Raw genomic sequence first — 13,390 nt, forward strand, 5'->3', positions numbered from 1 at the left:
GGAATTCTTTGATAATAATTTTGCCAGGAGCACAAAATGCAAACTTTATAAAATGTAAGTTGAAAAAAGTGTAAAAAGGGGTGAATTCTCAGTGCCAGTGAGGTATTGGACCATTCGTGGGTGTATCCTTTTTTAAAAAGCAATCACACCAATTATTGGAGGTTAAGTTTAGGGGTTAAAGAGAAGTATCAATGTCAACTAGTTCATGAAGTTTGGCTGATTTCTCATTTAATAAAAATTTGTGGATCAAAATATTTTTACTCATGACTTACTTTTTTTTTTTTATGACAAAGAGAAACTCACAACCATTACTCCAAGGTGAAACTCCGCTCCTATGCAATAGCTTGCAATAATCTGCACGAAGCAAACCTGATGCAACAAGATCGGCCCAAAAGGCGTTCCCTTGCTTTCGTTGGCAAGGGGTTTCGAACTTGAGACCTCCAACCTGAAAGTCCCAAGCCCAAACCACTAAGGAGTATTCATGACTTACTTCTCTTGGCATAAGTTTATTTATAAGAGTCATTTGTGGTGTTGAAAATCGAAATACTTTGGTAAAACGTAGTCTTGGATTCTTGATACACATCGGCAAAGGGGCAAGTATAACAACATTTTTGAGTGAATGTATATTGTATGGAGCAAAGTTAAGCTATGTATTTGATGTGTATAAAATACAATTTGTAAACCTTGACAGAATAGAGGATTTCATGATCCAAGCAACTTCTTCCATCTAGCATATCCTAGAATAACAAGGAAGAGCATTATACAACCTATTGTCAGGCATAATACAAAGGGCCAAAATAACCCCTCTGTGTGGTATAAGGTACAAGGTATATTCATGCCAAACCAACCAGCTATCAGCGTCTCCATAGCTATAGCAAATGATGCAATCGTCAGTGTCAACTGCAGCTGAATAAGTTCATTACGTTGATTGTCCAGTTGAATATTGACGTAGTCTTCAGTGTCATCAATGTACTCACGGACCTGCAAATATAGGTGGTTGAAGAATATGGGAGGGAAAGATCACAGGCAAATTAACACAAGGATTATAGAAAGTAAGATGAAAAAGTTCAACTTCTACTTACACTTAAGAAGAGAGTTTAGAAATTGTACATGAACTTAATTCATAGTGTTACTAATTGGTAGAGGATACTGGGTTACTTCTTTGTTCACTTGCACAGTCTTCCTTCCAAATCAAGAAAAAAATTGAGAGAACAGGACATTGCATATTATCTCATCCGACTATAGTACTGGTCCATGAGGAAACCTAACAAGACAAAAGGAGGGGGGAAATGGAGGCACTAGATTGACTGAGAGTTGTATGTCTGCAGTTGGAATTAGCAAGGTATTGCACCATCAAAGTAAGAAAGAGATACAACTATTGTTTGAATTCTTTTCTTTCTTCAGTCTCGAAACTTTCATTAGCTTACTCTGTTACCGGAATATATGCTGCAAAGTGATTGGTTATTGAGGAAGACTTAGCTTATGACCGAGAAGCAAGGAGAACCCAACTTTTTTCTCGTTTTCTTTATAAAGAATGAGGCATTTAAAGGTACACGGCATCATTTTATACAAGGATACTAAGGAATCCTAGTTGAAGTGGCAAAAACTGAGTTTCCTTAAAAGTATGAACGTCTGACTTCATTTTTCTCTTATATGTGTAACTTTGCAACTTGTATTAAAAGTAGAATCATTTCATTACAAGGTATAACCATCCTACTGTTGTGCGTTTATCATTCATTACTAAAAAGGAAAATGGAAGGATGACAACTGTCAAAAGGAAAGAGGAGTGACAAGTCTGCCATTACCAACATAAGATTATTAGTTTTTCTTAAGAAGAATATACTTACAGATAATATCTTGTTCCGAGTGCCTTCCAACTGCATGAAATAGGCCTCCAGTAACATCTCCAGATCTTCCACATCATAGTAATTAAAATGATTGCTCACCAAACTTCCACTTCTGCTTCTAGCTGAATTAAGTCTACGAAGATTTGGTGCAGCAGGAACGGGGCTATTTGAAACAATAGTTCCCAAAAGAGTCTCAGGTTGCTGGTTCTGAATCCATTTCCTAGTCAAGTACAACTGTGCCATGTCTTCATTATCATCTAAAAGGTGTTCTATTTCATCTCTAACCTATCATAAGAAAAACTTTACCACTGTCAGCATAAGACAGAATAATCAGGGCACAGACACGTGTCATGGAAGAGAATACTACACTTAAGTTCCTCAAAGTAGCTCATTGAATATTAAACCCTCCAATTTCCGAATCAAACACAAGAGAATTAAAGTTGGAAAGGCACATTGAATCTCCTCCTATCTGTACAAAACAGAAGGAAGAATACAAAGACCATATACTGCCTAAGTGATCATGGGCAGAAATCCTCTATACGCAGACAAAGGGAAAGGAGAAACAACAAAAAAAAAATAGAGACTTTGTACAGGTCTAGTGTACCATTAGAACAACCAGTATTCTCCCGAGTACACATGCCAAATCTGGTCCAGCATAAGGCAAACATAATGCACTATAATTTAACTCATGACTTGAGAAGATTAACTTAAAGTGAACCACAAGGGCCATTGAAAATGAATATGGTTTTACTGATCAAACAAAAAATGAATACGGTTTGCTCATGATGTTTAAACTATACAAAATTGGTTCCAATAGTTGTTTACCCAATAAGTCATAACACAATGAGTAAGAAGTGTCTTAGTAGTAAGTCCGCATTCGAGATGATGACAACATGTCCAGAAGTTAAATAAGTTCTCTTCCTGGTCAAACAAATTTCCAAAAGCAAAACATGACTGTCCAGAAGGGTGGAAAACAATAGCAACAGGAAAAAAAACAGATAAGAATACCTTCTGCACTCTGGCAAGCAATCGGGTAAGATTACTTTTTAAACTTCTCACTTGCTCAAGATTCTTCGTGCTAACATTCATGGCCAGTTCATCCAAAACTGGGTAAGCATCTCTCTCTAGATCCGCTACGCTAGAGTCTAAGAATGTGCAAACAACCTCCAATGCAATTTCAAGCACCTGAAACTCAAATGGTAGCTCAGCCTGCAGACCTTCAACAGCTTCTGGAACTGGTAACCAGTGTCCAGCATTTGGAAAGTGTCCTTCATTGTCGTCTTGTTCAGCGCAAGTACCATTAACTTTCAAAAGACTTTTATGAGGAAGTTGTTGCCTCAGTTGATCCACAAATGGAAGAACCTCTTGACGTAGAGGATCAAGCAACAAAACCTCTTCAGCTGTAATTATGGCTCTTATAAACTCCAAATTGACAACCATGGCCTTCTCCCTTGCTGAAGATTAACAGAAAGAAGTTTTTGAGTTCCTTGAAACACAACATCACATTTCTTTCTTTTAAGTATTCTACTAGGCACAAGAAAATGGTAGGAGATGCACATGTATTATAAAAAAAACTTCCAACAGCTAAGCAAAACGTAATGGTTAAGCCTCCAACAGTTGAGATAACGATATAGGAAGGTTCAGGTAGGATTCCAAAAATTAGAGGTTCAAACTAAAGAGGAATAACAGATGTATAAATCAGTTCCATTATTTGAGTTCTTATCAAGAGGCTAGAGCATCAGGAATTCAGAATAGAGGAGCACCCGTATGTTACATATTACTCCTTCCATCCCAATATATAATCCTAGTTTGACGTGTCATGCAGAAAAAAAGAATCAAAATCAGTTTCAGAAAGGATACTCCCAGAAACCAAAAAGAACCACAATCAAATGAATTCAAACTGCATAGGCACTCATTACAAGCAACATGTAGTACATCAATAATCTTCTTCCCCTGAATGAGGGAATAAGAGTGAGGAAAAAAATTAAACCAAAGACAATCCGTAATACAACTTTCAACATGAATATTTAGCAGACACCAGAAAGAACCTCGATCGTAGTGAGTTCATTGCGCACTGCAAGTTTTACAGACTGATAAACACAGAGCTAATCAGCAATTAACAGGTTCTCTGAATGGCTAAATTAACAACTATTTTTTGGCTGGTGTTGAATTTGCAATTTATGGGTACAGTTTGTTCTAACATACTCAGGATATATGAATGAATATGAGCTGCTCATACAAGTTTCAGTTCAGATATTGAACAAGAGTCACAAAATATATAGCAAAACCCCTCTAAGGACTGGCAGTTGAATAGATTTTAAACAGGTTAACGAAACCACCAAAAAGTCTACCTGTCAAGTTTGGGATAGTAAAATTGTTAACCTTAAATATGATTGTTAAAACCAGTATTGCAACCTCAATAATTGGAATCCACCTACATGCCAAAAACTGAACCTGCAAACTATCTCAAACCCAGTCATCTAACCACCATAAGCACTATTTCACATAGGATGGAGGAGGGCTAAAAACGTGGATCTCCCTCATTTTAGTAAAGAAGCCTCAGAGTCCAACAAAATATTCAACCATGTCATTGAGAAGATTGATTTTCCATGAGGATCCAGATATAAGGAATTTATAGTGTGTGATAAGGGATGTTAGTTCATTGATGACTTCAAATGAATAGGCTAATCTCCCCTTAAGGAACGCTACACATTGCCGTAATTATTAATGGCGACTGTCAGTGAAAGCAAGATGAAACAAAGTGTTTCTAAAAACAAAAGTGATGGGTCAAATAGCACCAATCATACGAAAGTTAAAAGAACATATGAAGCAGAATGAAACCCATTCAAACAGTAAACTTGAAAGAAACGTCTTTCAGCAATCTATGATGAAGAATAAAAAAGGCAGACCATTATATTGCTTTAATGTTTTGATAACAGGATCATACGACAAAGAATATCGAAAGGCACTTCCTCGTTTGTAATGCAGGCTAAACAACATAACGAGTTCAATGACAGCTTAAGAATTTAGATTAACATAGGTGCTTCATAAACATGAATTAAAGATGCAAAGAAGATACCAAAAAGCAGCTTGTTTCTTTAAACACACAACACTATGGTCTAAACGAAGCAGGATTGCCTAGACATCCATTTTACTTTCCGTTTATTAGACTAAGCAAACAGTCAGTAGTATATGTAGAGAGATACCCTTACCTCATCTTAAAAGACAATTTCTTCCTATAGATGAATTATTGAGTATTGGTCCTAAATGAATCCAAATACAAGTAGAATGGTCATGGATTTAGAAGGGACTCTAGCCTTGAATAAAGCATGAAACAGAGCACCCAAAACCCAATGATCACCAAGACCTGCAGCTTGACACTCCAATTCTTCGATTGCATGCTTAAATAAGTCTAAATTAACCGATATGGATATTGAAGATTCATTCAAATATAATGATAACCAAGGAATGGAGTTCACTATTTATTTACTAATCAAAAGAATGACCCTACTTAATTATGGATTAACACATAATTATTGTTATCATTATCAACACATGAAATGATAATTGATACATAGAGATACAAGGGGATTAAAATTACCAAGAATGCTGGAGGAGTGAGAGAATATGGGGCCAAGAATCCTCAAGTCCCGAGTAGGAATACCAGCACGCTTGATTATAGCGTTCTTATCCCACTCATTCAACTCTGATTGACCCCATCTATCAAATCTCATCCAAAGCCTCGCCCCACCAACCTTCTTCTTAGACGCTTTAACGGTCCCCACCGGCATCGAAATTGAATTCTGGGGTTCCCCATTGTCCACTGGCGGTGTCGGCAACGGCGGCATCCCTTTCTTCCTCCGGCGAATCGAGAATTGATTCTTCCCCATCTTACCCAATTCAATAATAAACCCCTTAAAGCTTTCGCTCTCTCACTCTTAGCCCCTTTTAGATTCTTGATTCTTCCGTAGCTACACAAAACAAAAGGTGTATATAATGATAAACAATTATGGGGTTGGGCGATTTAGGCCATGTCCAATTGATTCTTATTCTTAACGAATGAAGGGAACAGATTCTTCTTCCGCTGCTTCGCCTTCTTCGTCTTCTTCAAGATCTTCCATATACTGAAAGCCCTTTTTTTGGGGAAAAAAACGAAAAGGGAGAGTGAGAATTTCAGGCGTGGAGCTTCTTGTTATTGAGGGTTACATAAGAACACAACTGTAATTCTTGTCGTTCATAATTTGCGTCTATTTTATTTATTCCTTCATATTACTATTATTTTTTTATTTATAATATGTCCCCACATTTAGAAAAGGTGTTGACCTTTCTCTAATTGTTTAGTTCACTTACCTTACTACAAATAATTTCTTGTATTTTTTTTCAAAAATAGAAAATAAAAAATTTGTCATTAATAATGAAAACAAAATTATGTAATTATTGTGGATGCTAAGAATCGAATAATCATTAGAAATTGACAATAACAACATTAAGCGAACTAATATGACAATAGTGTACTAATAAATGAAGCATATAGTAAAAAAAGAATAAAGTTTTATGTAGAATTCGTTGTCAATTTTCTTGCAAACACAAGATTGTTGAGTAACTTATAAGCTAAAGAAACGAGAATATAAATTTTATCATCTTATTATTCGATGAGAATTTGCTTTCCTTACAAAATTGAAATGTCTTTTTTTTGTATAGCTATAAATATAGCAAACAAAAAATGATTTAGGAGTTGTCGATAATACTTATTGATCATGTGAATTGTGAAATTTTATTAGACTAGGTAAGAAAAAAAATAGCGACCACAGTGGGAGTCGAACCCACGACCTTCTGATCCGAAGTCAGACGCGCTAATCCACTGCGCTATGCGGTCTTTGTGTGACTACTTTTTGACTATTTTAGAAATAGTAGTTATTTGTTCTTTCCTCATCTTGGTTTTATTTCTAGCATTTTTTAGCAGTATGTCTTCAGATCTCATCTGAACAATGTACTGAGTAATTTTAGTTAAATATTTTGTTTTGATTCCAAAACAATTTTTTTCCATGTATACAACTTTTGTTTCAACTTTAATGCCTTACTCCCCTAATAGTTGATAGGAATTCAAGAACTTTGATGATCAAATTGCATTTATTTTATTGTTATTTCAGGTCAGTAATGTTATTGTACTTATCATTAAAGAAGACTATATTCTTCCTCCATTTCATAACTTCAAGAATGCATACAAATAGTTCAAAAAAAGAAATGGTGGTAGTACTATATTAATTTCAGTTACTTGATGAATAATTTGAGTAGTGTTCATAAAATTGTCAAAAATGTACTAATACAAAAGAATGAGTAAATCCTATGTAAAACAACATTTTCCATCATAGAGGAGATGGAGCCTTATACATCTCTAATCATCAGCCTGGCAGAGAAACATATAATGGACTATTGCTTCAGTAGTAGTTGGAACTTCAGATGCACAATATATATATATGCATTTCCAGTTGTGCTACTATGTGAGTTGTTACGTGGTAAGGGCGTCGGGGAGATTGGTTGGTGCCCCAAGAATCTTACCTCCAACATCAGGGAAACACTCAAATCCAGGCAGTGCTGTGACTTCTCCATTTTTACTTACATGAACTGGATATTGCATCAAATGCCCTTTCATTGGTTTATATTCATCTGCTACAAATGCTTGCCAGTTGCGTCTAGCTATCTTGTTAACACGTCTAACACATTCGATAGTCTGTGGATCCATGAAGCCCTCTTCAACTCTACCAAGATGTTCAGCCCACAGAGACATCCGATAACCATAGACCTGAATGCAACAAAAAAACTCACTTCCATGGATTGTAAGGTTGTATATCCGCGAACCCCTAAATATGTTCATGCTAAACTCAAATAACAACTCAATTGCTTTCAAAATGACTCACTCATCTTGACAAAACAAACTGTGACAGTGATTTTACTAATATTTAACATGTTACTGGTTCGAAAAGTTTCAACTACTTTATGAGCTACAGAGTAGTTCGGAGTTTTTTCACAACGAATGATCACAGTTCAATGCGATGACTTTTCACTTACTGCCTTCATAGAGGAGGATAAACGGCAAGAAATAAATCTAATTCATACCTGGCCATGTGGATGAGCCTCCTTTTTGGCCCATGTGTAATGTGGTTGATAAGCTCCCATAGCAATTTCAGTATCCCTTGAACCACTCAAAGATCTTTGGTTGATATTTGCAGAACCCAGCAATACATATTCATCATCTACTATCATTCCTTTGGAGTGTACATAAATCATAAATCTGCGGAACTTTTGAGCTAGTTCCTGCATAGGTTGTAGAAAAGAAAAGAGAATTATTTGGGGAAAGTGTAAAAAAGAGGGGCAACACAGCTCACTTTAGGCCATAACAGGTCTTCAAAATAACTCTTATTTCACAATTATTGCATTCACTCATTTTGGAGGACAACACAATAGTCTTAACATGTGTAGCACAGGCTGATTGAGCAAAACACATGTTTGTTGGCACATCGTATTACAACCATATTAAAGATGGCCTCAATCAAGCTCATGCCCCCACACCATTCACTTTAGTGTTGGGAATTTCACACCAAATTCAATGTTTTTTTTTTTTGCTGTGACGAATCTAACGTTATCCAAAATTAGCCTCCTGTTTCATTCTTCTTCATTCCATTGTTTTGTTGCTTCTTTTACTTCAGTAGAAAATAAAGAAAACTAGCAATTTCATCCACCCCATCCCATATGAACTTGGTATTTGAGCTTCACCACCTTCACTGGTCCTCTTATTTGGTCCCAAAATCTATTAAATGCAGTTATTTCAATGACATACAAACCTATTTAGAACCAACCAACAAATAAATGTTTAGGAAAACATACTACATAATCTGGTCATCAGCAAAAATCCCAGTCCCAGAAAATCAACATGCAACTTACATGTGTGTGTTCCTGGGGAGTTGGATTGTCTCCGTCACCTCCACGCTTTTTTGCTTCTCTGTTACCAAGGCAGTAGAAGTTCAAGTAATCCTGAGGATGGAAAAATTGAGATATGCCTGCATTTTCAAGAGCCTGTGCGATAATTTTGTACATCATAGACATTGTTTGACCCTGCCATAATTCCAATCCATATCCAAGAATTAGATGTTACTAAAAACTACAAATTCAAGATAAGACTAGCTGGAGTTAAGTAGGAGTAAAAGTGAAAATCATGGTTCTCTTAGCTGACTACTTAAGTTTAACCGCATTTGAATACTTGAGTTTTGCAATATCATTGGAGAACCTAGACAGATATTGAGCTCAAACTTCTCATGTGATAGGTTACTTTGTAGTACTTATTTATGTGAGGGATCAACATAAGGACCTCTAAGATAAATAATCATTGTACTAAATTCAGACCTGCCAAAAGAGAATTTCCTGCACGGCGTTACTGGTTGGGATACCTTCAGGCCACATTGGAATCACTATGTATGCAGCAAAAGGTTCACTTGCTGCTATTTTGCTGGCAATTTTCAAAGCAATTTCCATAGGGACAAGGTTATTCGCACCTGATAATTACATACAATACACAAACATAATACATTTTCAGTGAGCATGTCAGATTTTCTTGTTAAATAGCTCAAAATGCCCATTCATTTGTATCATTTTCTTATAGATTGAATTAAAAGAAGGGCAAAACACATACGTGTACAAGTAGAAAACCTACAAAAAGATATGGTTTTGTACAAAAGACACCTGTTTTTCTATACCTATAGGAACCTTGTGTGTGAATCAAGCTTTATGTCCTTCCATTATCAATTTGAAATCTGAATATTTATAAGGAAAATCTGGACATGTTTATGCCTTACTAGGATACAGAAGTTACAAATTAGAAAAATGAATGATGAGGTTTGAACCTTAGCAGGTTGCATCGGATGATACCCCTAAAATCACCAACTATATCATAAGCAAGTTTTCTGTGTAGAAGAGTATTCTTTTGCTAGGCAAACCTTAGACTACCTCTATAAGATTCAAGGATGAACGTTGAATTCGAGATAGAACAGTATATACCTGCATTTCGGTAGGACGGCCAGCAATATGAAGAACCAAGAAAATACTGATTCTCTACGTAAATGAAATGCTGAGCAGATCGAATTGCTTTCACGTAAGCCAGGTGTATGCTTCTGTCTATCCTCAAGTTCTTTCCACTGACAAGATTCTGATATTGAACAGTCAAAATTAGGCATTCATCTTGACATGGTGACTTGATTTCAGACAAAGCAACTACCCACAATAACATTGAAACTAGTTGCAGATAGAACACTGGTCTTTATAAAACTTAGTGCTACCTGAGCTCTTGCTTCTTTAGCGTCTTTCGGAAACCCTTTAACAGATCCTGAATCTATTGATCGGAAAACCTGGAAACCGTTATAGGAAGTAATTATAGTGAAACTTAAACATTTAAGATAACAGAAGAACACAACATATACAGGAGAAACATGTCTAGTACCTGAACATGCCAATTTTCCGGATCTTCTTCCTTTGTGACATGAACTACTTGGTCACCATCCGATCCAGCAGCAGGCATGTGGATTGATGGAATCCTTTCTAACTTAAGTAATGAATCTAACCCCGGTTTGCATTTTTTTATTCTAATCCATTTTATAGCCTTTCTATATCTCTGTTCAAAGTTTGTCAAAACATCATAAGCAGCAGGACCCTCGATCTTGCTGTGTAAATCATGCCATGGTTCTCTTGGTCCACCTGAGCTACTCTGTACATATCGTATAAGTTTTTGGGACAATACTAATGAATGAAAAGATACAGTAGACATTCATGAAAGAAATAAAAATTACTGTTAACAAACTTATTGCCCACATGAGAATCTTAGTAGCATGGGAAATATACCTTTGACAATGGTTATAGCAATGTTCATTTTCACCTATTCTCTCATAATTAACATGAAGAAAAAGCTATCTTAGTTGTTAAGTTGCTTGGATAATCCATAAACATGGTATATGTCATATATACTGTCAAACAAAAACCTCAGTTGGAAAGCTTCAACGAGATGCCTTACTGTGAATGTGGGATTGTGAACATCATTTTCAAAGACGGTCTCAAGATCACTAAACAGTCTGTGTTCAGGAGTATCATATCGTCCGTCACATAAATCTAGGCCTCCAACAAAAGCAGTTATCTTTCTATCATTACCAGCTGCTTGTGTGTCAACAATCACACATTTCTGATGATGTGTAAAAATGTTTCCGACAACCTGCAGTAAAAGGTTTTCATTTGATCAAGAAGAAAATGATACAGATGATGATTTCCAAGCAGTTGCACATAAACAAAAATCACCAATATAAACAAAATAAAAAGCTTTCCAAACAGTTCTCCAGGTGAATTTCTGTCTGAAGTGAATAAACTTAGATTTCTGTTCAAAATACAAGAATTTTTTTTAACAGAAATCATGGACACAAGAATTCATCTTGCCAGCTATTCAAACAGTAAAATACAAAAAAGGTACCTGCTGCTTGAAAATGCTAAGCTTACTGCTAGCAGAACGAGGACAAAGAATACAGTGGACACTTGAGTGTTTAAAGAACTTTTTGGTCTCTTCATCATGAGTTTGCATTACACCTTCCTGCATTCAAATTCACAGAACAATATGACCAACATTTAGAAACTTACGATCGAGTTCTAAGTTGTGATACCATCTAAACAAGACTACGAAAGGATACTCAAGAAACAAATCATTAACTAACTACTCAGTTATATTACCGTCTTGAGGAATAAATCATCATTCGAAGTTTTATCATCCCAAATCAGCAATATCACACGAACGCCTTCTTGTGACTTGTACTTTAGCATCTCCCCCAGCTCTAGCCACCCAGAAGAAGGCACTGGCCTTGTAGGTTCTCTTATGATTCTAACAAGATGATAGATGGACCAACCAACAATATATATTAGATGTTGTGCTTCCAACATGGCATGGCATATGTCTTCCCAACATTTATTATGCTTAAAGACCTTGCCATTATCTAATAGGATTTCAGGAAGTGTTTCATCAGGCGCATGAGCGTCTTGATAAAGTGTAACATCTCCTCCTTTTCGTAGAGGAAAATAAGTGTGCGGCACTCCCTTTTGATCAGCCTCATTACCAACACCATTTTTATACAAAGGGTTCTCTGTTGCTGGCGTATAATGGATTGACAGATGCAGTTGAGCATCAGTTTCCAAGGGAGCACCGGAGGATCCACAAATCGGGAACCAACCATTTATTTGATTACCTTCAGCAATTTTACTAGAAGGTATCGCCACTATTCCTATCAGTTCAGCACCTACTTTATCATTATCCTTGACTATAAACTCTACTTTGTCTACAGCGTGAGCAACTGGTATACACAGACGTTCATTCCATGTCGGATTTTCATCATTTGGAATCACCGCTGTTCGAGCTATACTTGCCCCAGCTAGACACACAGATACATAGGGATCACTAGTATCTACCAATCCTGATGCGTTGGTGCTGTCCTTGCTTTTCCAAGAAAACATGGGAAGACATTTCGCGTCTAGATTTGGAAGTGAGCATGCCTCTATAATACACAAGTCCAATTCTCCATGCAGAAGTACTGCATTTCCAGTTAAATCATGAACATTGTCACTAGATCTTAAGGGCATACCAGGTACTCCTGCCACAGGGGCACTTGCCTGCCTTTGCAGCCAATTATCAACTGAATGTATCATTTTCCTTACTGCTAACTGTAAAAATATTAAATAACCATGAGAAGGTTGTATTCGATAGACCCTCGATTCAGAAAATGCCTGGATTTATATTCGCGATTGCTAGTATATCAGATACACATTTTTCATTGAATAGCTTGAAAAAACGATCAATTGTGTCACAGTTATGGAAACCAAGTGCCTCCTACATGAATGGAAGACCCACTTCCCCTGATGTTTGTTGGCAAAATATGCACTGAATTATTAGAAATCAAATTTTATTCTTTTCCTGAGACTTAAGAGATGCAACAAATTAAACACAAAAAAGGTCGCTAATAAGAAAAAACTATGTACACACCATGCAACATCAGATGCATACATATATTCTTTAGTTGAATTCAGGATCTAATTCCGGTGGATTCAAAATAGATGTAATCTTATTACTATATGTATAAATTTTATATAAAAAAATTTTACCGATTCTAAATGAAAGTAATGGATTCAGTTGAACTCACACAATCCGCGCTAGATCTGCCTGTGGATATATTGAATGATCATAATGCAGATTCACATTTTGCAATTGAGACCTCTGTTTTCATGCATTAATGGCATCAGACAGAAAATGGTGGCCAATAAGCGAAATGTTTGTCAGTGTACATCCCAAAAAGAAAAACTCAACTGTCATACATCGAAATTGGCGGGTAAATTGACACGAATTCTTCACAAGTGGATCTGCTTGAAGTTTTTTTTTTTAATAGTGAAAAAATAATAATAAGTATCATTGTACCTGTTTCTAATAATATTCAGGAGAAACTTTTTTTAAAAAGAAAAAATACATGCAA

General features: G+C 36.1%; 2 protein-coding genes and 1 non-coding gene across 3 annotated transcripts; all 3 read right to left on the minus strand.

Moving 5' to 3' along the window:
• Nucleotides 1-631: 631 nt before the first annotated feature.
• On the minus strand, nucleotides 632-6,076 carry LOC125816752 (magnesium transporter MRS2-4). Its single transcript, XM_049496373.1, has 4 exons — nucleotides 5,449-6,076; nucleotides 2,856-3,301; nucleotides 1,848-2,132; nucleotides 632-981 (listed from the first exon to the last, which is right to left on the minus strand). The coding sequence occupies exons 1-4, from the start codon at nucleotides 5,735-5,737 to the stop codon at nucleotides 703-705; spliced, it is 1,299 nt and encodes a 432-aa protein (XP_049352330.1). The 5' UTR covers nucleotides 5,738-6,076; the 3' UTR covers nucleotides 632-702.
• A 573-nt stretch (nucleotides 6,077-6,649) lies between these two features.
• TRNAR-UCG (transfer RNA arginine (anticodon UCG)) lies at nucleotides 6,650-6,723 on the minus strand. Its single transcript has one exon. It is a non-coding gene; the product is annotated as a tRNA-Arg (tRNA).
• A 603-nt stretch (nucleotides 6,724-7,326) lies between these two features.
• Nucleotides 7,327-13,174, minus strand: LOC125816750 (phospholipase D delta-like). Its single transcript, XM_049496371.1, has 11 exons — nucleotides 13,064-13,174; nucleotides 11,607-12,587; nucleotides 11,353-11,469; nucleotides 10,906-11,100; nucleotides 10,339-10,602; nucleotides 10,178-10,246; nucleotides 9,900-10,047; nucleotides 9,249-9,397; nucleotides 8,790-8,960; nucleotides 7,965-8,162; nucleotides 7,327-7,650 (listed from the first exon to the last, which is right to left on the minus strand). Exons 2-11 carry the CDS (start codon nucleotides 12,570-12,572, stop codon nucleotides 7,357-7,359), a joined length of 2,571 nt encoding a protein of 856 aa, XP_049352328.1. The 5' UTR covers nucleotides 12,573-12,587; nucleotides 13,064-13,174; the 3' UTR covers nucleotides 7,327-7,356.
• Nucleotides 13,175-13,390: the final 216 nt, after the last annotated feature.

This window comes from Solanum verrucosum, unplaced genomic scaffold, assembly GCF_900185275.1.
Source record: "Solanum verrucosum unplaced genomic scaffold, falcon-dt-bn FXZP01000261.1, whole genome shotgun sequence".
In the NCBI taxonomy this organism is placed as follows: domain Eukaryota; kingdom Viridiplantae; phylum Streptophyta; class Magnoliopsida; order Solanales; family Solanaceae; genus Solanum; species Solanum verrucosum.

Excerpts from the sequence above, each read along its gene's own strand:
- LOC125816752 (XM_049496373.1), bottom strand. The coding sequence starts at position 5,737 with ATGGGGAAGAATCAATTCTCGATTCGCCGGAGGAAGAAAGGGATGCCG. Across the intron at positions 2,133-2,855 it reads TGCTTGCCAGAGTGCAGAAG|GTTAGAGATGAAATAGAACA; the intron begins GTATTCTTATCT and ends TTCTTATGATAG. Across the intron at positions 982-1,847 it reads CTCGGAACAAGATATTATCT|GTCCGTGAGTACATTGATGA; the intron begins GTAAGTATATTC and ends CTATATTTGCAG.
- LOC125816750 (XM_049496371.1), bottom strand. The coding sequence starts at position 12,572 with ATGATACATTCAGTTGATAATTGGCTGCAAAGGCAGGCAAGTGCCCCT. Across the intron at positions 10,048-10,177 it reads CTAAAGAAGCAAGAGCTCAG|AATCTTGTCAGTGGAAAGAA; the intron begins GTAGCACTAAGT and ends GTTCAATATCAG. Across the intron at positions 7,651-7,964 it reads AGGCTCATCCACATGGCCAG|GTCTATGGTTATCGGATGTC; the intron begins GTATGAATTAGA and ends TGTTGCATTCAG.